General features: G+C 43.0%; 1 protein-coding gene across 5 annotated transcripts in view; it reads right to left on the reverse strand.

Annotated features, from left to right (window-relative positions):
* The window catches only part of UNC13B (unc-13 homolog B), a 329,656-nt gene that overhangs the window by 86,214 nt on the left and 217,470 nt on the right, over positions 1 to 25,972 (reverse strand). For all 5 annotated transcript variants that reach the window (XM_075066813.1, XM_075066812.1, XM_075066811.1 and 2 more), the window contains 6 exons: positions 21,742 to 21,857; positions 19,269 to 19,432; positions 17,293 to 17,443; positions 15,648 to 15,716; positions 2,839 to 2,928; positions 854 to 988 (listed from right to left, as the gene is read on the reverse strand). In XM_075066813.1, the coding sequence (XP_074922914.1) occupies positions 854 to 988; positions 2,839 to 2,928; positions 15,648 to 15,716; positions 17,293 to 17,443; positions 19,269 to 19,432; positions 21,742 to 21,857 (725 nt within the window). The remainder of the gene's footprint in view (positions 1 to 853; positions 989 to 2,838; positions 2,929 to 15,647; positions 15,717 to 17,292; positions 17,444 to 19,268; positions 19,433 to 21,741; positions 21,858 to 25,972) is intronic.

Raw genomic sequence — 25,972 nt, forward strand, 5'->3', positions numbered from 1 at the left:
GCCGTGAGAAACTCAATACTGAGTTTAAACAACTATGACTTCATATCAGGCCTGCGGGTTTCCTGTGAACTGCACATGCTGTATCCTCTGTCACGTTCTTCTGAAGGTTCCATAATTATGGCTCTGTCTTGGCAAGCGACCTGCTCTAACACCAAATATCACTATGCTGCTAAAAGGGAAGCCTGGCACGACTCTGGGATTCAAATGGCCACTTCTTTATTCTTCACTGCACTGGGACCAGGGACAGGCTTATGGAGCTCTCAGGATGTGCTTCCTGGCACAAACTAGTTCTAACCACTTCTGATTTGATCACTGATCTTTATTAATCTAGCCACAACGACAAGCAATACATCACTTCATGCCATCTTCATATCACCACACTCTGACATTATGGCAAATGGAACAATTTTGATCAATGTAGGTATAGCGCAGAGTTGTCCAACCACCACACATGATCCGCAAGGGGTAAACTAGATTCAGTAAAACAAGGTAGAACTCTGTGCCTGGAGAGTCACGTAATTTAAATCCTATTTATTCTGTTAGCTTACTACGCATTCTAATTAGCTGTTGCTGAATAAATAGGATATCAAATCTGCTCTTTAAATAGTCTGCTTTAATCATGGAATAAAACATCTGTGGCTTTTGAAAATGATCTCTAAAGAATTAGTGACAGTAAAACAATAATCTTCTTTCATTCACCACAATCAATGCTCATCAATTGACTACAGCTGATGTGCATTCAGAAGTTCACAGGCCACAAAATGTAGTCTATGCTGTTTATCTTCAGATATTGTTTACTACATTATCTCAAGCCACTCAGCCTTGATTTTTGCACATCTATCCCATTACTCACAGGATCTGTCTGGTACTCGCGACTATACAGTTCATGGCAATTGTTGAAGATGTATTCATAGGTTGAGTTGAGACAGGCCTTCACACAGTCCTTCACTACTTGGCTGGCTCGAGGTGGGCTCTGTAGTTCTTGAACCTGGCAGGAAGCAGAAATAAAGTTAAAGAGATACTGCTCATGTGTTATAAGAGGAAGAGGGCATTAACCCAGGACTTGAGAGAGACTGGTTCAATTCCCTGTGCTGCCCCAGGGACCTATGAACCTGAACAAGTCACTTAGTGTCGCCAAGCCTCAGTTCCTCAACTGCAAAACAGGGGTGCTGTGAGCATAAACAACATTCAAGATTGTGAGGCACTCAGATATTACAATCACAGGAGCCCGATATGGAGCTAAATTAGACAGCTGTACCTAGTAACACAGGTTAGAAGTGCAAGACACACAGTACTGCTATGTGAGGTTCAAGGGACTTCTTCATGAAATCAGGACACAAACATCAAAGTCTCTCCCACTGCAAGACGGTTCAGAGAGACTCCATCAGAGCTCATGACATTTGATCAGCCAAGAGTTCCTAGAATATCTCACGTTATTTTTTTAAAATCCACAATGGTGCTTTTTAATTCAGGAATTTACTTGACCTCTTTGCTAACAACTTTAAAATGTGGATTACAGCCATTAATAATAGTGTGCAGATGTGTACAGCTTTTTCTCTCTTGCAGCCCTCATTCTTCTCCTTTATAGTTATTATTCTACCTCACACTCACACCGGTGACAGGGATAGCTCAGTGGTTCGAGCATTGGCCAACGAAACCCAGGGGTTGTGAGTTCAATCCTTGAGAGGAGCCACTTGGGGATTTAGTTGGGGTTTGGTTCTGCTTTGAGCAGGGGGTTAGACTAGATGACCTCCTGAAGTCCCTTCCAACCCTAATAATCTATGATTCTAATGCACATCTATTCTAAAAGGCTTTGCATGCATCAGATCTGGGATAAGACCATATCCTGGAACAAATTTGGTTTTACATTTGTTCCAGCCTTTTTTTTTTTTTTTTTTAAATAATTTCTAACCATTCTAAGTAGAAAGCAGAGTTTGGGAACAACTTTAACATTTTACATAAATATTGTATGGATTATGGGGACTTTCAAAATGCAGCACACACTAGAAGAAGACATTTAGTTAGTTTATCTGGTGCTTTTTCATAACAGATAAAAACTATTCCTTGCCTGAAGAACTTACAGTCAGACTCGATAAAGGACATTTTGAAATACCATGAGTGAAAACTCATTTTGTTAAAAAAATAAGGTAAAGATAGCTAAGTGACAGCGTTCTCATCCATCACATCGTCTACAGAAACCAATCATTTAAAAACAAGGCAATGAATAATTAAAGATATCAAATCTCACACTGGCCTCATAAAAAACAAATAAGCACAAAAAAGACATATTTCATTATTGCACAACAACCTTAACTATGAGCCATGGCTCTTTATTAATCAATTATTTGGGTTATCTTAATTTCAGTATGCATTTCCTTTTGAGAGATACAGTTAAATGAAAAATATTCTTGCTTAATATATTTATCAGACCATAGAAGTTTTTGTACAGACTTAATTGTTGTTCATTGATAAGGCTGGAAACAGTTTCACTGGAGAAGTTTATAACAGTCAATAAATGGTAAAACTACATATCCTGTCTGGGTACAGACAAGTTGTTTCTTTGTCAGAAGGATGTTGTGATTACTGATGAGGAATTGTATTTGTTTTGCATCAGAGTTAAGAGTATTAAGTTGTGACACACTGATAAGAACGTTTACATTTATTATGTGGGCAGCATAAGATTGCTGTTGTCTGTGACTAGTCATTTCCATGCTGAAAAGTGTTTGGCTTTTGAGAATGATGGGTTAGTTCTTCGTTGCCGTAAGCAGGCTCTTCTCTGAATAGTATAAGACAATGACACTCACACACTGGAATATTATCACTGTGATGGATCCTTACCTTCATTCTGAAAAACGTGATGCTGGTGAGCAAGTCCACGGTGGATTTCAAGTCCTGTAACCGCTCAGGGCTGCTGGCTGGGAAATTGTTCTGTTGGCATAAAAGTGAAACCACACCTGAAAGAGCAATCAGACGTCCATACAAACTCACCAGCCCATTCAAAATAAACATGTTAAAAACCCTTGGAAATGTATACAGCTCAGGAGCTTCTAGCACTCAAAACAATGCTCAGAAAATAAAAGTCTTCACATTGAACAAGGTAAGACCTTTTCACTATAAGTGTTCATCTGTTTAATTAAAAAGTTCTTCATGTGAATTTAGTGTTCATGAACAGTGGCAGACTGATAGTCATAAGAATGGCCACACTGAGTCAGACCAATGGTCCATCCAGCTCAGTATACTGACTTCTGACAGTGGCTGGTGCCAGATGCTTCACAGGGAATGAACAAAGCAGGGCAGTTATCGAGTGATCCATCTCCTGTCATCCAGTCACAGCTTCTGGAAGTTAGACCCTTAGGGACGCCAAAGAACAGGGTTGTATTCCTGACCATCTTGGCTCATACCCATTGTTGGACCTATCTTCCATGAAATCATCTAATTATTTTTTGGACTCAGTTATAGTTTTGGCCTTCACAACATCCCCTGGCAACAAATTCCATAGGTTGACTGCATTGCATGAAGTACTTTCAGCCTCCTGCACCCCAATTTCATTGGATGACCACTGGTCTTGTGTTATGTGAAGAGGTGATTGCTTTTCTAAGATGAACAGTTCCAGTCTTGAGTCTTTCCCCATGTGGAAACTGTTCCATAACCTTCATCATTTTTGTTGCCCTTCTCTGTACTTTTTCCAACTCTAATATATCTTTTATGAGATAGGGTGACCGGAACTGCATGCTGCATTCCAGGTGTGGGTGTACCGTGGATATATATAGCATCGTTATGATATTTTCTGTATTAATATCTATCTGTTTTCAAATGGTTCCTAGCAATCTGTTAGCTTTTTTGACTACCACTGCACATAGTTCTCTGAAAACATCTGCTCAATCTATGACAACTCCAAGATCTTTCTTAAGTGGTAACAGCTAATTTAGACCCCATCATTTTGTATGTATAGTTGGGATTGTGTTTTTTCCAATGTGCATTACTTAGCATTTATTGACACTGAATTTCATCTGCCATTTTGTTGCCCAGTCACCAACTTCTGTGAGATCCCATTGTAACTCTTCACAGTGAGTTTTGGACTTAACTATCTTGAGTAATTTTCTATCATCTGCAAATTTTGCCACTTCACTATTTATCCACTTTTTCCAGATCATTTATGAATATGCTGGTCCCAGTAGAGATCCTTGTAGGAGTCTCTTTTTTATTAAAGTTTCAACCAAGGATCGCCTCTGGAGCTTTTTTAAAAAATTGGTGTTACATTAGCTATCCTCCAGTAATCTAGTACAGAGGCTGATTTAAGCGATAGGTACCACCGTAAGAAGTTCTGCAATTTCATATTTGAGTTCCTTCAGAATCCTTGGGTGAATATCCACTGATCCTGGTGACTTATTACTGTGTAATTTATCAATTTGTTCCAAAACCTCCTCTCCTGACACCTCAATTTGGGATACCGTATTTTTCGCTCCATAAGACGCACTTTTTTTCTCCTCAAAAGTAAGGGGAAATGTCTGTGCGTCTTATGGAGCGAATGTGTGGTCCCGAGTGCAGGGGTGAAAAGCGGATCCTGCGGCAGGGAGGAGGGAAGGCTGCAGAGAGGAGGCTGCTGGGGTTTCTGTATCAGGTCTGTCCCGCCGCGTGCTGCTTCCCCTCTTGTCGCCTAGCAACTGGCAGCTCCCTGACTGGGGGGGGGGGAGGGGGTGGAGCGGGGGCGGGTGAACAGCAGGGTCGCGAGTCACGCGGCTCCTGCACTACCCCCGTAGGTCACTCGTGTGTGTGTGTGGTTCAATTGTGTGCACTGTTAGTGTGTGTGTGGTGTGTGTAGTGCTGCACGCGCGTCCGGGTCGAGGGGTCCCCTGTGCCTGGGGCTTGCCGACCAGTCGCTCGTTGAGCGTTGGCTCTCACTACGCTGACCCCGAGGGGCGTCTATCAGCAATTGGCCCCTCTTTTATGGGTGAGGTGTGGTGCGTGGTTCGCAGGCGGCTCTCCTGACCCCGGGGGGCAGGAAGGAGCGCGCCCTGGTGGCTGCGGGTTCCGGCGACTGCTCCGCTGAAAACACCGGGCGGGGAGAGTCGCCCGGCGACCACTGGGATTGTCGGACTTCCTGACGCCGAGGGGTGTGTGAAAAAAGAGTGCAGCGGGGCCGGCGCGGCTCCCTAAACCTCTTCAGAGGGATGGGGGAGGATAGCACAAAAAGTGTTTTGCTCACCAGCGGCGGCTCACCTTTGGGGGTGGGGTGTGGGGTGGGTTGTGTCGCGTTGGGGGGGGGGGGGGGGGGGGGGGGGGGGGGGTGAAAAGTGGTGGGGGGGGGTGCTGTAGTATTTTTTAACCACACGAAAATAGGCCGGCGGTTGTGGTGAGCGCGCACTTGGCGTGCGAGGAAAAGGGCGCAGCGTTGTCTGAAACACCCTGCTCCCGGTCGGGGGTGGGCACGCCCTCGCGTGGGCGGCGCGGGTCGCGGGCGGTGGCTCCCTGACCGCCGGGGGGCGGGATCCGGGGGCTGCGGGTCGCGGCGGCTCCTGACCCTGGGCGGGCACGCCCTGGGCCTCGCGCGGCGCACGGACCCGGGGACACCTTGGGCTGCAGGGCAGCTGCCTCGCATGCGCAGCTCAGCCCCTCCAGCAGCGCGGCTTGTAACGACGATATTCCATAATATTTTTTTGGAGGGCGCCACCTTTTTTTGCACCCAAAAAAAAAATGAAAAATCGTGTCCAGTGCCGCTGCCAGCCTCAAGAGAAAACAGAAACTACGTTTGTGCCTAAATGGTTGCACCGGCTTGGTCGTCGCGAACAGCAGTGCTTCCTTTACCTTACCGGTACTCTTCAAGGGGTAAAACAATGCGCTATCTCCTTCGGGTATCATCACGAACTGAGCTGGAGAAATGCTGAGCTTGCGATTAGTGGCTGCTCGGCTGAGGGACGCGCTGAGTCCGCTAACCTTTGATGTGCCATCTAATAGGACTGTTGATCTGAAAGGTGCCAAAACTATCACCGTGAAAACCTCCGGACATGAGAAAACCCATTACACGGTTGTGTTGTCTTGCTGTGCAGACGGCACCAAATTGCCACCCATGTTAATTTTCAAAAAGGAAAACATTTCCAAAAGAAGTGATTCCAAGAGGAGTTGTTGTACATGTTCATGAGAGAGGATGGATGGACCAAAATGGAATGAGAGTATGGATTGAAAAAGTGTGGTCCAAACGTCCTGGAGGGCTTCTGAAAAAAAAAACTGCCTTATTAGTACTTGACCAGTTTAGAGCACATATTAGCGAAACTACAAAAAAGTGCTTTAAAGAAGTGAAGACTCATCTAGCTGTAATTCCTGGAGGTCTTACCAGCCAGTTGCAACCTCTCGACGTTTCCAATCAACAAACCATTTAAGGTCTTTATGCGAGAAGAGTGGAACAAATGGATGGCTGCTGGTAATCATGATCTGACACCTACTGGACGAAATGAAGAGGCCCACTATCACTCAAGTTTGTGAATGGGTGAAAACATCATGGCACTCGGTGAAGGAGGAAATCGTTGTCCAGTCATTTCAAAAAATGTGGCATTAGCAATGCTTTGGATGGAAACGAAGATAGTATCTTATATGAAGATAGCGAAGAAAGTGATGTCAGTGATTGTGAGCAACTGAGCTTCATAAATTCTGACTCTAGCACTGATGAGTTCTTGGGGTTCACAGAAGACAATCTTCTTTGGCCCCTGCTAAAGTCTCTCTTCATTTGTTAATGACAGTGATGATGGTTCTTAATGCCACTGTTGACTGCTGTTCACTTTACACGGTTGAAATATTATTCTGATATACCGGTAGTTTATTAAATGGTTTAGTACAACATTTGATTCAGAATATTTTTTTTCTTGTTTTCCTCCTCTAAAAACTACCGGTAGGCGCGTCTTATGGTCAGGTGCGTCTTATGGAGCGAAAAATACGGGGTAGTTCGTCAGATTTTTCACCTAAAAAAAATTGCTCAGGTGTAGGAATCTCCCTCACATCTTCTGCAGCGAAGACCAATGCAAAAAATTCATTTAGCTTTTCCACAATGGCCTTGTCTTCCTTGAATGCTCCTATAGCATCTCCACTATCCAATGGCCCCACTAGTTGTTTGGCAAGCTTCCAGCTCCTAATGCACTTAAATTTATTTTGGATGTTGGTTTTAGTGTCTTTTATTAATTGCTATTTAAATTCTTTTTTGGTCTGCCTAATTATACTTTGACATTGGACTTGCCAGATTTTATATTCCCCTCTAGTTTCCTCAGTAGTATTTGACTCCCAGGTTTAAGGGGCGTCTTTTTGTCTCTGTCCTTCTCTTTTACTCTGTTTAGCAATAGTGGCATTTTTTTTGGCCCCCCATCATATTCGTTTTGCTGTGGGGTATACATTTAGTTTAAGCCTCTATTAGGATGTATTTAAAAAGTTTCCATGCAGCTTGTGACTGTTTCTTTGAATTTCCATTTTGCTGCTTCCTCATTTTTGTGTAGTTGCCCTTTTTGAAGTTTGATGCTACTGTGGTGGGTTTCTTTGGTATTTCTCCCCCCACACCCGCGCTACGAGGATGTTAAATTTAATTACATGATGGTCGCTATTACCAAGCAGTTCAGCTCTATTCACCTCATTGGACCAGATCCTGGGCTCCATTTAGCACTAAATCAAGAATTGCCTCTCCCCTTGTGGGTTCCAGGTCTAGCTGCCTCAAGAAGCAGTCATTGATGGTGTCTAGAAATGTTATCTCTGCAACTGATCCTGAGTTGACATCTTCCCAGTCAATATGGAGATAGTTGAAATGCCCCATTATTATCAGGTTTTCTAGTCTCTCTAATCTCCCTCAGTATTTCAGAATCACCATCACGGTGAGGTGACCGGTAGTATATTCCTACTGCTATACTCATGCCTGGGATTTCTATTCCTAGAGAGTCTCTGGTACAATTTGAGTCACTGAAGATTTTTACTATACTGGATTCTATGTTTTCTTTCACACACAGTGCCACACCCTCACCAGTACAACCTACTCGATCATTCCTGCATATTTTGTGCCCTTGTATTATCGTGTCCTGTTGATTGTCATCAGTCCACCAATTTTCTGTGATGCCCATTATATCAATATCCTCATTTAACACCAGGCACTCAAGTTCACCCATCTTAGTATTTAGATTTCTTGCATTTATATAGAAGAACTTATAAACTTTGTCAATATTTAGTGCTCTGGCTTCATGCGTTGTAATTGACTGGGACTCTTTCACTGGACTTTCTCTTCAGAGCCTACTTGTACTTTATCAACTTCTGTCCTCTCTTCTTTATATATAGAGGAGCCACTTTAATAAATCCTCTCCTAAGGGATGTCTCCATCTGAAGCGTGTGCTCCTCCGCACCTGTCGGCTTCCCCCCAGCCCTTACTTTAAAAACTCCTCTTCAACCTTTTTTATTTGCCATGCCAGTGATCTGGTTCCACTTCCAGCCAGAAGGCCTTTATTTACCCACAGAATAAGTACAGAATAAGCAGCAACAGAGCATGCTTCCCCGCCTTCCCCTGACAGGATACCTAGTTCTGGGCTGGAGCCGGACCTCAAGCCAACTGCTTGAGAAAGGTTTTCGTTTTCCCACAACTCAGTTTTTGGCCTCTCTTTGGAGATAGCCAATAGGATGCCAGGTGTGGTGGGGTTTGTGATTTCCAGTGATCTGGAAAAGAAGATTCTGAATCCCATTAGCAATCCTCTCATCTAGCCAGATGTCAGCTACCAGTATTCAGAGACTAAGGCCAGACGGGACCATTCTGATAATCTAATCTGACCTTGTGCATAACATTGGCAATAGGAATCCCCTAAATTACTTCCTGTTTGAACTAAAGGAAATCTTTTTGGAAACATCCCATCTTGATTTGAAAATTGCCAGTGATGGAGAATCCACCACAACCTTTGGTCAGTTGTTCCAATGGTTAATTACCCTCACTTCTCAAATGTGCCCCTTATTTCCAGTCTGAGTTTGTCTCGCTTCAACTTCCAGCCACTGGATCGTGTTATAGCTTTGTCTGCTAGATTGAAGAGCTCATTATCAAATGTTTCTTTCTCACATAATTATAGATTGTGATCAAGTCAACTGTTATCAAGAGATGTAGCACCACACCTTAAAGATTGTCCTTTAACAGTCTTAACTCCAGCCTAGTTCTGTCTCACATACTATGCCTATTGCCATAGTATCCGAGTACCTATGGCATTTCACCTTCTATTGCCTGGACCTTAGTTAAATAAAATTAAATATTTAACTCTTTTTTCCAGAGCAATGTATGCTCATTACCCTCAATGTGGTTTCCTTCAGGTCTCTGCCCCCGCAATAGACTGTCCTCAGTTTCTGAGCTGGTGCATCCATTCTCTCCCTACATTCTCACTACTTTCCCCAAATCCCATTCTCAGGCTTCTGGGCTCCTAGGCACACTCATGAGGATGTGACATATTCGAGCAGTCATCTGCACGTTTCTTTGAAAAACAAAGCAGAATACCACAAGCTACATAACACTAACCGCTTGGCTACACAAACATTTAGTTTGCAGTAAGCTGTGATGTAAATCTACCTTGATTAGCCTTTTGGGCGCTAAGGATCTATGTGGACCCTGCTGATGAGCACTAACATTTCCTTAGGGTTGGTCTTCACTACAGGGAGATGAACGCTGCTGCATTTGATGCAGCAGGGGTCGAATTTAGCAGGTCTAGTGAAGACCTGCTAAATCAATGGAAGAGCGCTCTCCAGTCGACCCCAGTACTCCACCTCTGCGAGACGAATAAGGGAAGTCGACCTGAGAGCCTCTCCCATCAATGCAGTGCAGGGGTAAGTCAACCTAAGCTACATCGACTCCAGCTACATTATTCACGTAGCTGGGTGGCATAACTTAGGTCAACTTACCCCAGCAGTGAAGACAAGCCCTTAGTGTACTTTGACCTACTTCCATTTCAAAACGTGTTAGATCAAAGCTCACTAGGGAAGGAGAGGTTACTTAGTTAAAGAAGCAAGTTAAAGAAGTATGGGCTGGATGAATGGACTATAAAGTGGATCACCCGGTTTCAAGCGGAGTGCCCCAAGGGTCGGTCCTGGGGCCGGTTTTGTTCAATATCTTCATTAATGATCTGGAGGATGGCATGGATTGCACTCTGAGACTCTGAACGTTGAATACCTAATGGGAGGAGTGGTAGATACACTGGATGGTAGGGATAGATACAGAGGAACCTAGACAAATTGGAGGATGGGCCAAAAAATCTATGAGGTTTCACTAAAGGACAAGTGCAGAGTCCCTTCACTTAGATATGGAAGAATCCCATTACTTGCTACAGACTAGGGACCAAGTGGCTAGCAGCACGTTCTGCAGAAAAGGAAACCTAGGGTTACAGTGGACGGGAAGCGGGATATGATGTCAACAGTGTGCCCTTGGTAAGCCAAGAGAGGCTTAACGCATTTTGGCTGTATAATTAGGAGCACTGCCAGCAGATCGAGGACGATGATCGTTCCCCTCTATTCAGCATTGGTAGGTGGTGAGGCCTCATTTGGAGTCCTGTGTCCAGTTTTGGGCCCCACACTACAAGAAGGATGTGGAAAAATTGGAAAGAGCCCAGCAGAGGGCAACATAAATGATTAGGGGGCTGGAGCACATGATTTATGCGGAAAGGCTGAGGGAACTGGGATTATTTAGTCTGCAGAAGAGAAGAACGAGGGGGGATTTGATAGATGCTTTCAACTATCTGAAAAGGGGGTCCAAAGAGGATGGAGCTAGACTGTTCTCAGTGGCACTTGATGACAGAACCAGGAGTAATGGTCTCAAGTTGCAGTGGGGGAGGTCTAGACTGGGTATTAGGAAAAACTTTCACTATGAGGGTGGTGAAGCACTGGAATGGGTCAGCTAGTAAGCAAGAGTTAGACAACCAGCAAACAATAACTGGCTTGTATTAAACCACACACATGCCAACATGACATGCTCCCAAACACCTAATTGTCAGAGGATGACTTGTGCCAGAGCTGTCCTTGAAAAAACATCAACTGTTCAGTAAGAGAAATCAATCAGGAATCCATTTATGCAATCAACACTCGACATCACAGATTAGATCTAATTACATTTCACCACAGCACTCACACTATACTACTATTTTTGGCAGAATGAACTAACATCTCATCCAAGGATTAACTCCCCCCCCATCATAAAGAGTATCACTCTACTATTTATAATTATATGCTTCCCAGTGGTACTTCTAACAGAATTAGAATGTGTCTTGTCTGCACACACGGCGGCTGTCAAAAGATTTCTCTCCACTCAGAACACAAAGACTACAATTCAACCCCCAAGCACCACAGGACATTACTGGAAATCAGCTTTTCTGAGAGGTAGAGAGACAGGCATTTTTAGAAGATATTTTTTTAAACAATGTTGGTTGTAAACGCCCTTCCAGCCTTCCCCACCACATCCACACACAACAAATGCCGATTAGCCACAAAGACATGCTATATGTTGAATAGTGAAGTCAGAAATGCGGTACCAATTAAGATCTGGCTGAATATTCATCCCAAATTATAATATATTGTGTATATTTCAGCCTCAGTATCCTCTCCTGCTAAATGCAGAGTATGACAGAATGAGATATTTCTGTATTGAATTGTGAACTCCATTTTAAGAACATAAGAACGGCCGTACCAGGTAGTTCATATAGAGGATAATTCATTCTAACCCAAAGGTCCATCTAGCCCAGTATCTGTCTACCAACAGTGGCCAATGCCAGGTTCACTCCCTCTGGGGCACCTAACAGGCAATGATCAAGTGATCTCTCTCCTGCCATCCATCTCCACCCTTCGACAAACAGAGGCTAAGGACACCAGTCTTTACCCAGCCTGGCTAATAGCCATTTATGGACTTAGCCACCACGAATTTTCCAGTTCCCTTTTAAACATTGTTATAGTCCTAGCCTTCACAACCTCCTCAGGTAAGGAGTTCCACAAGTTGACTGTGCGCTGCGTGAAGAACTTCCTTTTATTTATATTTATATAGTGGACCACAAGCTAAATATGAGTCAACAATGTGATACTGTTGCAAAAAAAGCAAACGTGATACTGGGATGCATTTACAGGTGTGCTGTAAACAAGACACGAGAAGTCATTCTTCCGCTCTAGTCTGCACTGGTTAGGTCTCAGCTGGAGTACTGTGTCCAGTTCTGGGTACTGCATTTCAAGAAAGATGTGGAGAAATTGGAGAGGGTCCAGAGAAGAGCAACAAGAATGATTAAAGGTCTTGAGCACATGACCTACAAAGGAAGGCTGAAAGAATTGGGTTTATTTAGTTTGGAAAAGAGAAGACTGAGAGGGGACATGATAGCAGTTTTCAGGTATCTAAAGGGTGTCATCAGAGGAGGGAGAAAACTTGTTCACCTTAGCCTCTAATGATAGAAACAAGAAGCAATGGTTTAAACTGCAGCAAGAGAGATTTAGGTTGGACATTAGGAAAAAATTCCTAACTGTTAGGGTAGTTAAACACTGGAATATTGCCTAGGAGGTTGTGGAATCTCCATCTTCTCGAGATATTTAAAGTAGGTTAGATAAATGTCTATCAGGGATGGGTCTGGACAGTATTTGGTTCCTGCATGGGGCAGGGGAACTGGACTCGATGACCTCTTGAGGTCCCTTCCAGTCCTAAGTCTATGAATCTATGATATTGTTTTAACCTGCTGCCTATTAATTTCATTTGGTGACCTCTAGTTCTTGTTATTATGGGAATAAGTAAATAACTTTTCCTTATTCACTTTCTCCACTTCACTCATGATTTTATTAGACCTATCATATCCCCCCTTAGTCTCCTCTTTCCAAAGCTGAAGAGGCCTAGTCTCTAATCTTCCTCATATGGGACCCTCTCCACAACCACTAATTATTTTTAGTTGCCCTTTTCTGAACCTTTTCTAGTGCTAGATATCTTTTTTGAGGGTGGAGAAGACCATATCTGTACACAGTATTCGAGATTGGGCATTACCATGGATTTATATAAGGGCAATAATATATTCTCAGTCTTATCTCTATCCCCTTTTTAATTGATTCCTAACATCTTGTTTGCTTTTTTGACCGCCTCTGCACACTGCGTGGACATCCTCAGAGAACTTACCACGATGGACTCCAAGATCTTTTCCCTGACTCGTTGTAGCTAAATTAGCATCCATCATATTGTATGTATAGTTGGGGTTATTTTTTCAATGTGCATTACTTTACATTTATCCACATTAAATTTCATTTGCCATTTTGTTGCCCAATTCACTTAGTTTTGTGAGATCTTTTTGAAGTTCTTCAAATCTGCTTTGGTCTTAACTATCTTGAGTATTTAGTATCATCTGCAGACTTGGCCACTTCACTATTTACCCTTTCTCCGATCATTTATGAATAAATTGAGTAGGATTGGTCCTAGAACTAACCCTTGGGCACCACTAGTTACCCCTCTCCATTCTGAGAATTACCATTATTCCTGCCCTTTGTTCCCTGTCTTTTAGCCATTTCTACATCCATGAAAGACCTTCCCTTTTATCCATGACAGTTTTATTTACATAGAGCCTTGGTGAGGTACCTTGTAAAGGCTTTCTGGAAATCTAACTACATTATGTCCACTGGATCCCCCTGTGTCCACATGTTTGTTGACCCCTTCAAAGAACTTAATAGATTAGTAAGATACGATTTCTCTTTACAGAAACCATGTTGACTATTGCTCAACAGTTATGTTTTTCTGTGTGTCTGACAATTTTATCTTAACTATTGTTTTCAACTATATTTGCCCTGTAACTGACGTTAGACTTACCAGTCTGTAATGCCAGGATCACCTCTAGAGCCATTTTAAATATTGCCATTACATTAGCTAACTTCCAGTCACTGGGTGCCGAAGCCGATTTAAAGGACAGGTTACAACCTTAGTTAATAGTTCCGCAACTTCACATTTGAGTTCTTTCAGAACCTTGGTGAATGGCCATCTGGTCCGGTGACTTGTTAATGTTGAGTTTATTAATTAATTCCAAAACCTCCTCTAGTGACACTTCAATCTGTGACAGTTCCTCAGATTTGTCACCTACAAAAGCGCGGCTCAGGTTTGGGAATCTCCCTAACATCATCAGCCGTGAAGACTGAAGCAAAGAATCCATTTAGTTCTCCGCAATGACTTTATCATCTTAAGCCTCCTTTTGTATCTCGATCAATCCCAGGGGCCCCACTGGTTGTTTAGCAGGCTTCCTGCTTCTGATGTACTTAAACATTTTATTACCACCTTTGGAGTTTTTGGCTAGCCGTTCTTCAAACTCCTCTTTGGCTTTTCTTATTACACTCTTGCTCTTAAGCTGGCAGTGTCTGTGCTCCTTTCTATTTGCCTCACTAGGATTTGACTTCCACTTTTTAAAAAGGAAGTTTTTTTCTCTCTCACTGCTTCTTTTACATGGTTGTTAAGCCACAGTGGCTCTTTTTTAGTTCTTTTACTGTTTTCTATTGTAACGTCCATTTTCTGGTTGTGCTGAACATGAGTAGCCCTTGTCCAAGGCAAATCTATTCTGATATATCCCGAACGGCTAGTCTGCCCAGGAAAGGTGGCTGACGTCTTGTTCAGGGACTATCATGCAGAAGCAATTATCATAGAGCAATCTAGGGCCAACAATTTTGATTATCTCAACTTCTGGCCAAACTCCAGGGAACAATGGATTTGATAGAGGCTGGCAGGAAGAGACAAGCTTTTCAGCCGAGCACATGGTAAAAGGAGAGAGAGAGAGAGAAAGAGTGTATTAAAAGGGTGGCCATTCATAGCCTCCTACACAAAGTGCTGGCTGGAGACAGAGAAGGCAGGAGGGAATCTGCTTAGTCTGAAATGATGACAAGACCTCAGACTCACAGATGAAATGAGATCAGGCTAACGGGGATGGGTGCATTTCAGGAATTTTGTTATTTTTCAAAGATCTTTAACTCTAGTGCTTTTTAAGAGTAAATTGACTGTGATTAAGAAATCCCTTTGCTAAACCTATGTTCCTTGTTTCCCTGAAGGGGTTAAACTAGAACCCAGAGTGCTCACAACCTAGGTGGAACTTTCATGGATCATGGCTACGCAGCTAGAGGCTTGGATGGTCTGAGGGACTTGTTCTAGGGTCTGGGGTGGCTTCAATGGAGAGTCCCATGTTCCAAGGAAGGACTCAGAGAAGGGGACTGAATCTGGGAGTGCCCTTACAGATCCGGAGCTAGAGCACGGACCAAACTCTGGCCAGCCCCAGTTGGCTTGGAAGCACATGGGACCCAGTTGCTGGGTCTACTCCCAACAGAGACTGGGCCAGGTTGTGACACCTACAAAATAAGAGCTGCTCTGTATGTCCTTCAAACAGCCTACTTGGGGTTACTGCTGGTATTTAACTCAAAGGGACTAGTTTATTCTGACAGTATGTTGGGAGAGTAGCAAAGCTCAGCACAGTTCTCAACCCTCAGACTATTTCCAAGTGCTGATCAAATGGCTTGAGGTGGCAAACGTGAAAGAAAGCGAATGGTTTAATCTTGTATCTGAAGAATTAGTGGGTGACAGTGATTCCATGTGTCACAAAAATGCCCAAAATAGGGAGATTCACTGAAGAAAATCCATGCTCTACACAAGAGAGCCTGAAAATACGCCATTTATAGGCACTTACCCTATACATGGAGAGGTCGATACGGAGTGAATTGTGCAGCTGGTCCAACAGTTTAACAAACCTTTCTTTCTGTTGGTCACAAAAAAATATAGTTAATAACCTCAGCCTCCATCACAGAAAATTAGATTCAATCAACACTCCCAATAACTAGAGTGCTGGATCACAGAAGAGTGGGAGGAAGGTATATGGATTTATTCTATTGTGCAAACTTGGAGGGAAGATAATATTTGCTTCAGATCTCTGAATTTACTCCTAAAATTGATGTAACGGTAATTCCAGTCTAACATGAGAAGGGTCAGGAAAATTCCCCTTCATCACTTAAAGGAGACATATGCACCATTCAAGTACAGAGAGAATACAAGAGCACAAATAAACTTATTGAAACTGATGTATGAATTCCAGCTATTGAACTGCATGGTTGCAGGTACATAGTAATCATGTTTAAAAGAAACTTATTTCCAGACAGGTTCCAATCAGTGATACGAGCCCTAGCTCTGTAAGTTAGACTTTCCATTTTGTTTTTTTCTTGCCAAACAAAAAACTGCCAACATTTCATTTCATCTGAAACATTGTCAAAACAAAATGTCAATTCAAAACAAATGTTTGTGTTGGGAGAGCGGGGGGAGGGGGAAGGAAATGATCCATGAAGGTCGACCTGAAATTGTGGATTGTTTTCATGATTGAAAAATGCATTTAAAATTTTTTGTCCAGCTCCAATCTCTACCATAGTTGGGGCCCAACCTCTGGCTGGGTGCTGGTTCAGCAGAGAAGCCATCTCTCCTTCTGTCAGATGTACTCTTTCCCCTAACAGAGCATGGCCTATCCCAAAGCCCAATCTCTACTGCATATTACAGGGAAAACAACTGAATGGAAGGGCAGTGGGGACTGGACAGTCCAATCCATGTCTTAATAAATCAATATACAGTTCCTCCCACATTAGAGTAGAACCTGAGATACACAAACATCAAGCACAGCAGCTGTTTGGAGACAGACTTTTAAAGAAGCTGCTAATTTAAGTTCTGAAACCATCATTTCTCACGCAGGGCCGGCGCTTCCATTTAGGTGACCTAGGCGGTCGCCTAGGGCACTAGGATTTGGGAGGGTGGCATTTTGCCGCCCACGGAGGCAATTCGGCGGCGGGGGGTCCTTCCGCGCTCTGGGTTGTCGGCAGCAATTCTGCGGCGGGTCCTTCCCTCGCTCCGGGACCCGCCGCCGAAGTGCCCGAAGACCAGGAGCGTGGAAGGACCCCCTCCCCCACTGCAGAATTGCCGCCAACAACCAGGAGTGCGGAAGGACCCCCGCCTAGGGCGCCAAAAACCCTGGCGCCACTCCTGCTCTCATGGTATACATTATCTACAGCGTCCCACACACTTCCGCACCATTTGTATTCTGGTGTTACTGGAGCACAGAAATGCAAGCATCACAATGCATTATACTGATTAGTAGCTAATCATGATATAGGATGAACAAGTCCATACTAATCGTGTTAATTCTTCATACAGAAGAGTCCCATTGCACCATCCAAGGATATAATGTTCCTTCAGCAGAACTAGTGACTCACTTTAACATCTGGGAAAGCCATAAGCAAACCAAGCAAGTAAAACTGTAACAGTAGCAAAGCAAGACAGTTAACACTGAAACATACCCCAAAGTTTGAGGCTGCAAAGCGGTCAGAAGCAGACACGTTTGTGGATGCAGTAGTGTGTGCGTAGTAGGCATTGATATTGGCCAGTAAGGTGCTCATCACAGCTGGCACTCCTGGACACATGTACTTGGAGGACAGACATGCAAAATGCCTGGAACAGCATAAGCAAGGTCAGTTATGGAGGAGACGCAAAGATGCTCTATACTTTACAAGGTTATTTCTGGCCCTTGGGGAAAAGCAGAGCTATAGAGTTGATTCTTTCAGCTATTTCCACCCCATTAATATTAGCAATGCCCTGCTAAAAGTACCATATCAATGAGGGCTGTAGCTGTAATCCAGAATTTCACCTGGAGGAAGTATGTTGTCTCATTTTGCATTTTCTCATATAATTGCTCTCATTAAAGTGTAAGGAAATCTCTTACAGGAAACTTAAAATTATTCCACCAGCATTTGGTCTTGAGGAGTGATTAAAGTAAACAACCAGAGAAAAGCTGGCATAACTAAGGAAAAACAGCACTTTAAAAAGGGCTAATATTATAAGACATGACAAAAGAAGAGCGTCCATGTGTCAGAAACTTGTTAGAACTTCTGCCACAAATTCCAGAGAGATTCTTTTAAACGTGAAACAGATCATAATCTCTGTGTCCTCCTAAGGCAACACACAGTCATTAGCTTCCCTGCTGCTCACTTTCCAAGTAAACTGACAGGGCTTTAGATGAAAATATTTAAGAGTCAATGTTTCAGATAAATAGATGCCACTGAATTAGTTAGATATGGTGGATACCTTGCTGGTCTACTGGTAGTTCAGGCACTCAACTACTACTGAATAAAAATATAGACAGAGACCATGTCTCTACCTGTCTTTCATAGATACATTTATGGAAGAAAGAATGATCTCAAACTATTTTTATTCTTCTGAAAAACTGAAAAGCCCAATTCCCAGCAGAAAGCTATGATCAGGGTTTGTGAGGGGATGGAGTTTTTAGCAGTTCTTAAAGATGTAGCATAACTGGTGAAACCCATAAACACTACATGTGAGCAAAGAACATCTGGGCTCGCTAACTCAGCTCTAATTTCAGTAACTCCTTTCCACTTTGTTTATAATGGTTCAGCTGGCAGAAAATGAAGATATCCACATGGAGAACTATCTGTGGAATACATTCTGTTCAAGGGCTTCAGGATGCTCCAGAACCGAAACTTCAGCTTCAAAGGTGAATTTCTTCAAGCTAATCTGCCTCATTCAATATTTCACTGAAGACAAAAAGTAAATGCAATACAATTGGTGGTCTGCAGGAAGAAGCAGAGCTCATTAGGAACCCAAGTCAGAGCTTAGTGTTTAGGAAAGGCCCCCAGGAAACCAAGTCTAGTTTCAAACAGAGCAAACCAGGTTATCGCCTTTGTCCAATCCCACTACTTACAAACTGATCGTTCTGGTTCTTGACATGGGATTCTTTGATCACCATGAAAGAGCACTAGTGTTAAATTTGGGTCACAAATACCCTTCTTCCTCATCCCCACTAGAAATTTTTATCTGGGGCTAGGGATGACACATTTTAAATAACTCAGCAGTCAATCAATGGAGGACCCAGAGTCTTACAACACCAATGGTTAACCTCTGGGAATCAAGCTCATGCTTATTTACAGCAACAACACTGGATATGGCTGCTCAGACTTGAAATTCAAGGGGCAGGACTATCCGCCTGCTGTGGGTTTACTGAGTCCCTCAATCCTCATCCTTCTTTACCCACAGATTTCTAGCCTTTGAGGAAGCTAATGACTCAGAGCATGACAGCGCTTTCCTACTCACAATAAACTTAAAGGACAGTAGCCAGCAGAGCCAGAAGGGAAATCACAGGCCATGCCAGCCATCCTAAAAATACTGAGTAACCAACATATTTAGAACACTTCCCTTTGAAATTAAATAAACTAAACTACAGCAAGGGTACAGTATGAGAAACACAAGAAGAGTAACTTACGTCATAGCCTGGTATATTGTTTCTATACCATAACGCATTGCAAATTCATCCACTATTTCTTGGGCTGTCTCATCAAAATACACCTTCCAGGCATCATCTCCTTTGGCATCAGGGATCTTCACCACCCCACTCCCTTGAATGTCTGAGAGACAGTGGAAGAGGTTCTGAAATGGAAACAAACTAAATTAAACCTGATGTATTGGAAGCCTCTAAGGCTGACTGTAATGTCACTGGCTTGGAACCATCCTGGAAACAGAACATGTGAAACACCCATCTCCTATTTTTTCTTATTTGCTGTTTTTTTGTTTTTGTTTTTTATTTATTTATCTCAGTTTTTCTCCTCCGCATCCATGACAGGATTCCTCAAATTCATCCCTATAATTTCACCCATCAGTATAAATAACTCGCTCATATTCTGAGTGAATAAAGCTTTAGCTATTCCATCAGTGCTTAAACTTAAGTTAACAAAGGACAACACAGACAACCTGCCACCAGGACCAAACCCAATATGCATGAAGTGGAGCAGACCTTTATCACAAGGGTGTGGACCTGCAACTACAGGTCTTCATCCCCCTGGGCCACACCTCAGTATTGAAGGCAAGGGAAACTGCAAGCCGTGGTTTCAATAATTGTTAAAGGTGTGTGCAACTTTGGATATGTCTTGAACGTGACTTTGTATAAATCTAAATAAAAATAAAAATAAAATGGACAGAACTTCACAAGCATATTTGATTCACCAACTGCACGTCTTCCCCCCCACCTGAATCATACAGATGCAGTTTGCCCACAGTAAAACCAACTAACAGAACAGCGCAAAAAGTGGCTGAATAATTTTTTCAGCTTCCCCATCACATCAGGGACCACTCACGATGATCCCTATGGTCTGAGGTGCTCAGAATGGAAAGCTAGCCAGTCGTGTCACCATGATTCTACAGCTTCCTTAATCATTCTGGCACAACAAACTTCACCACTCTGACACAAGCCTTTGCCCTGCAATGTTTCAAGCTAATAACAGCCACACAAAGAACAAGCGATGATGACATTGCCTAAACAAGGTGCAGAACAAAGCCTTCGAAGGTTTAACACTCCACTTTACATTTGTAATTTAATTAGATTGCGAGGTCTTTGGGGGAAAAAAGCAGCTCCCTCCTCTGTGGGCCAAACTGTGCAACTTTTCCTCCGAGGGAATTCCCACTGGCTGCAACGAAAGTTCTCTTGAAGAAAGGACTTCGTAAAAGATGCAAGAAAGTATTTTCTTGCTCCAGCGAAATCTCAAACTGCTTAGTCTCCTGAAACTTAAAAGGCTCTGTAAGGGAGATAAAAATGACTTAAAACAGACAAACTGTTTAAACTAATGTAACGGTCCTTTCCCAGGCATTCATTATTTGCCAAACACTCTGATCATTACAATCTTTGGAAAAAGGGATATTTCTAACGATATCCCCACTGACTGGGACTTAGAAAAGAATCAGTTACGCATCCTTACTTATTTCAACTTTCAGCTTCATCTAGTTACACTGGAAAGGCTTTCATCCACTGCTGCTGTACAGTAATCAACACACACTCAGTTCAGCATATATCTCTCAGTGTTCCTCAAACTCACGTCATACACAGATACATAAGCCTTCAGGACATTTGCCTTCTTCGTGTGTAAATCAAGTGATGACAAATCTCACGATCTCATTAGGAGCCACAGGACTTTTTGCTTTAACCTATGATTTCTCCTGATCTAATTATTTTAGCTGCAAAGCATCTCAGTTTTGTCTGTGATATACAGAATTACTGGATAAAAGGAGGAAAGAAATGATCTTTTAAAAGGAGGAAGGGAATGACCCAGCATATTCAGAAGGGAAAAAACCGCCAGACAATTAGAGAAACAGATTTGCCACTGAACTAAAAAGCAACGATCTGATCGTAACACCTGCTTGGCGGCCCATTACATTTAGTTGACACCTCTTTATCCTTATTCTTCCACCTCCCAGCGGTACTTGGCCCACTTTTGCCCACCTCAAGAGAGACCAAGGACTCAACAGCCATGGACACTGGATTCTCCTCTATTCCCTAATGGTCCCTAGTAGTAAAGCAGTGGAGCAGTGTGGGGGAAGTTTATACTGTCACTGTCTGCACTCTGCCAGTTCAGTGGGTAAATAGAGGGGCTTCACCCCCAAGAGTGCTACCCTAAAATATTTCAGAAGACAATTATCATCATTTATTCACAACCCAGCCAAGACGAGATATCCCAACTTGTACATGGGCAAAGCTTTAGTAGCTTTCTTAAAACAGGCAGTGCTAGCCACATCTTAATGTGCTTCAAAGGGCTTCTAGTTACAGCTGGACAGACTATGGTCTTTATAGAAACAGGCTGAGAGAGTTCCTGGGGAGCAAGACACTGGATACATGCAATATTACCAAGCCAGGGGATTAGGACAGAGAATGCGCAGCTACTAGCACTAGCCACCTTTGGCTTACTTACTTCATGAAGGCAGGTGTACTGAATGTGATACGGAGCCACCTTCTCCTCTCCTTTTATTTCCACATTGATCTGTAAGCGTATAGCACCAGACACAGCAGATTTATCAGTTCTTTTCTCTAGAAAGAAAAATAAGTAGCGAGTTAAAAATATTTTTCTTTGTACAGGAAATAGCCATCATGACAATAGCACCACAATGCGGTAAAAGAAAAACACATCTGGAAGTCCAGGCTGACTTTGAAGTGAAATATGACACTCCAATATCATATTTTTCGAAGTGTTCGTGTAAATTTGCATTTAGCAAATGAACACAAGTGCCATGACATATTTGTGCTGTTTCACACACAACTGCGTATTTCAGACATGCATAATTCAACACTTAAAAAAAAAGTAAAAGCCAGTCCTTCAGCTCCACTGGCACAGCACAGTCACTCAACTAAACGTGCAGGTTATTGAATCAGAAAAGCCAAAGAACATGCTGAAACCCTTCATTTTTGAGGGCATGTGAATCTGAGAATGAATTTAGTGATCATGAAATTAAGGGACTAAGGGTTAAACTTTCAAAAGCAACTATGTGATTTAGGAGACTACAACCCATCTTCAAAGTTGATTTAGACGTGTAGGCATCAAAGGGCATGTCTACTGCATGAGTATTAACTCTGTGGCAAGTTGGGGTGTACATCTACAGTGTTCCAACGTGCCATGCACTGCCTGCCTATGGGAACCCTGCAGATGCACACTAACAGGTTCCCTAGGGCAAACTCAGATAACATGATCACAGTTTTCAAGTACATAAAAGGTTGTTACAAGGAGGAGGGAGAAAAATTGTTGTTCTAAGCTCTGAGACTAGGACAAGAAGCAATGGGCTTAAACTGCAGCAAGGGAGATTTAGGTTGGACATTAGGAAAAACTCCCTAACTGTCAGGGTGGTTAAGCAGCGGAATAAATTGGCTAGGGGGGTTGTGGAATCTCCATCATTGGGGACTTTTAAGAGCAGGTTGGACAAACACCTGTCAGGGATGATCCAGATAATACTTGGGCCACATCTGAACTACCGCTTATGTCGGGAAAACTTACGTTGTTCAGGAGTGTGGGGGAAAAACCCACATCCTCGAGTGACATAAGATTCACTGGCACACGTGGTAGCGTGGATAGCATTATGTTGGCAGGAGAGATTCTCCCATCAAAACAGCTACCATCGCTTGATGAGGTGTGTGATGACATGGGAGTTTCTTGTTTCCCTTGTTTCCTATGGGGGATTCGCTTGGGATAAGGGGGTTTAATTATGTTGACGGGAGAGCCCTCTCCCATTGGCACAGAGTGGCTACACAAGCGAATTTACAGTGGCACAGCTGTAAGCTCACTAGAGTAGACATAGTCTAAGCCCTATCATGAGTGCAGGGGACTGGACTAGAAGACGTCTCGAGGTCCCTTCCAGTCCTACCATTCCACATTGTCATATTAAAGATAAGAACCACTGCGAACTCCTCCTTTTGATGCAAGCAAGACATGGCTATCAGGCTACTTGCATACTATCCACATTTGGGCGAAGTCTGGGTGCTCCTGGTCAACATACTTACCATGAAAATGTCTTTCAAGAATTAAACAAGAAAACACATTTAAAAGCCTCATTCTTGTCACCCAAAATGTTTTCTCCTTTAAATTACTTTGCAGCACAACCTCCTTTACTACTACATGAGTCAACAACGCGATGCTGTTGCAAAAAAAACATGCAATTTTGGGTTGCATCAACAGAGGCATAACATGAAAGTCACAGGAGGTGATAATATTGCTCCATTCAACACTGATTAGGCCTCAGCTGGAGTAGTGTGTGCAATTTTGGTCACCAATTTAGAGAAAGAAAGGATGTAGAGAAACTGGAAAGGATCGAGAGGCAAGTGACAAGGATGATCAGAGGGACAGAATTCAAGCCATACGAGCAAAGGCTGAAAGAACTGGGTATTTTTAGTTTGGAAAAGAGGAGATTAAGGGGAGACACGAGATCTGCCTTCAAATACTTGAAAGATCACTATAAAAAAAAATGGAGAAAAGTTGTTCTCTCTTGCCATAGGGAACAGGACAAGAGGCAACGGGTTCAAACTACAGCACAGTAGATTTAGATTAAATCTCAGGAAAAACTTCCTACCTGTAAGAACAGTAGGACAATGGAACAGACTGCCTAGGGAGGCTGTGGAAGCTTCTTCACTGGAGGTTTTCAAAAGGAGGCTGGATAGCCATTTGTCTTGGATGGTTTAGACACAACAAATCCTGCATATTGGCAGGGGGTTAGAGTTGATGATCCTGGCAGTCCCTCCTAACTCTATGATTCTGTAGTAAAGACAGGAGTAGTGAATTCATGGAACAAGGAGTTGCCGCCTCTTCAAGCCTTGGAACACAGTGAAATGAACTGTAAGCCACTCCTCTGTCAGCACATCTCAGATGCTGTGGCAGGAAAGGACTAAAAGCTACTAACTATAATTTAGCAGAGCATTAGAAACGTTTGCTGGCAGTCAAGCCTGTCCCAGATTCAAACATATGTCTAGAGCTCTGCAACAGAATGGATGTGTCTAACAGAGCATCTTCCTCTACACACAATTTGAATGTTCCTCAATTATTGCTGCAAAAGAAAAACAGTTAATGATGCTAAAAATAGAGGTGTTAAATGCTTCAACCATGTAAGCACATACTGCTCTAGGATGTGAGGACATTATACCCACTGATTGCCATCTTCACCACTTGCATTAAAGTGACCTGTCTGCATCCCTAATCTTGGCTAATCAAAAAAATCAAAAAGCCATATTCCCATTACAGATAACTAAAGTGCTGAGGGTTAGAATTATTGAGACTATCCAGTGCTGAGTTTCTTTGCACATTGACAACCAGTGGGACTTTCTGAAAGTGGAATTGAATACACTGTCTTTAAACTACTCTTCTGTCCGAATTCACTGCAGGAGCCTTTCATACAGACTTAACAGAACAAACTATTTCATTCCACCTACAGATCTTTTTGGAATGAACCCTCACCTCCCAACCCTGCTCAATTAATTGACCATTAAAATGAGGGACAGTGGGAATCCACGTCTGGGGTACGGTCATCTTATTTTTGCCAGCCTGGATCTCACAACTCTTCTCTGCTGGTCCTTTATAAGTTTTCCAACGCTCTGCAAGGGAGCAGCATCTTTAATAGGTTACTAACTCCTCTGAGCTTAACTTAACTTTTCTTGCTACGAGGAGAAACATCCCCCACTAAGATGTCCTCTGTCCTCACATGAGTCTTCAAGATTCCCCGCTCTCCTGCTTCTCACTTTTTTTTTAAATATAAACCAAAGTCGTGGTGAAATGTGCTCATCTAACAACCCTTGAGATTGAAAGCCTGTTTGTTCACAGTGTAGGTACAGCACAGACCCTGGCAACTCGTACCTCACAGGGAGCACCTCAAAGCATGAGACAGGAGTTCAGAAGCTGGTTTTCCTGAGTAAGCATCCAACAAATTAATTCCAACTGAGGGCCACCTGTGTCTGCTAAGAAGTGGACTGAAATTCAATACTTTACTTCTTATAGGCCAGTGAACAGTTCTCTAATGCTTAGAGCTTTCAGTTATGTATCATTTGGGGGTGGGATTTGAACCGATGACCCACACGGGAAAGATGCCATATCCTATTCCCCAGTCAATCTGCCATCCCCAAAGCCCTCTTACATAAAGACCTCTCTCCTCCATTCTCAGCCCAGGCAGAACAGAGGAGAGTCTAAGAACAAAAACTGAACCTACATTTCCCACACAGCTGTACAGAATAGTAATCACTGGGACAACTGGGGAGGCCAGAGGAAAATTTCAGCCCAGAACAGATGTCAAAGTTTGTCCCTGCTCTATCTGCAAACTCAGTTCTTTAAAAGCAGCTTCAGGATGAAGGCAGTTGGTAATCTTCAAAATTCTTCCCCATCCCCATGCACACATGCGGTCACTGCTCAGTTACAACTCACCCACTTACTGTCAGGGGGTGGGGAGGGGGGAAAGGGGTGCAGAACCATCACCACCACCTCCTCCTCTTTCCCACGTTTTGTGAATGGCCCCCCCACATCTCAAAAAAAAAAAAGTGTGTGTGGCCAAAGCTACTTAGCAAATGTGTGTCAAATTCACAAATAGTTTCGAGTCAACCAAAACTATATTTTTTAGCAGATCTACTATTCATGGAAAAAATGTCACCCAGCTCTAGTGATTAATAACGCTTGCAAA

The sequence above is a fragment of the Chelonoidis abingdonii genome, chromosome 6, assembly GCF_003597395.2.
Source record: "Chelonoidis abingdonii isolate Lonesome George chromosome 6, CheloAbing_2.0, whole genome shotgun sequence".
Classification (NCBI taxonomy): Eukaryota; Metazoa; Chordata; order Testudines; family Testudinidae; genus Chelonoidis; species Chelonoidis abingdonii.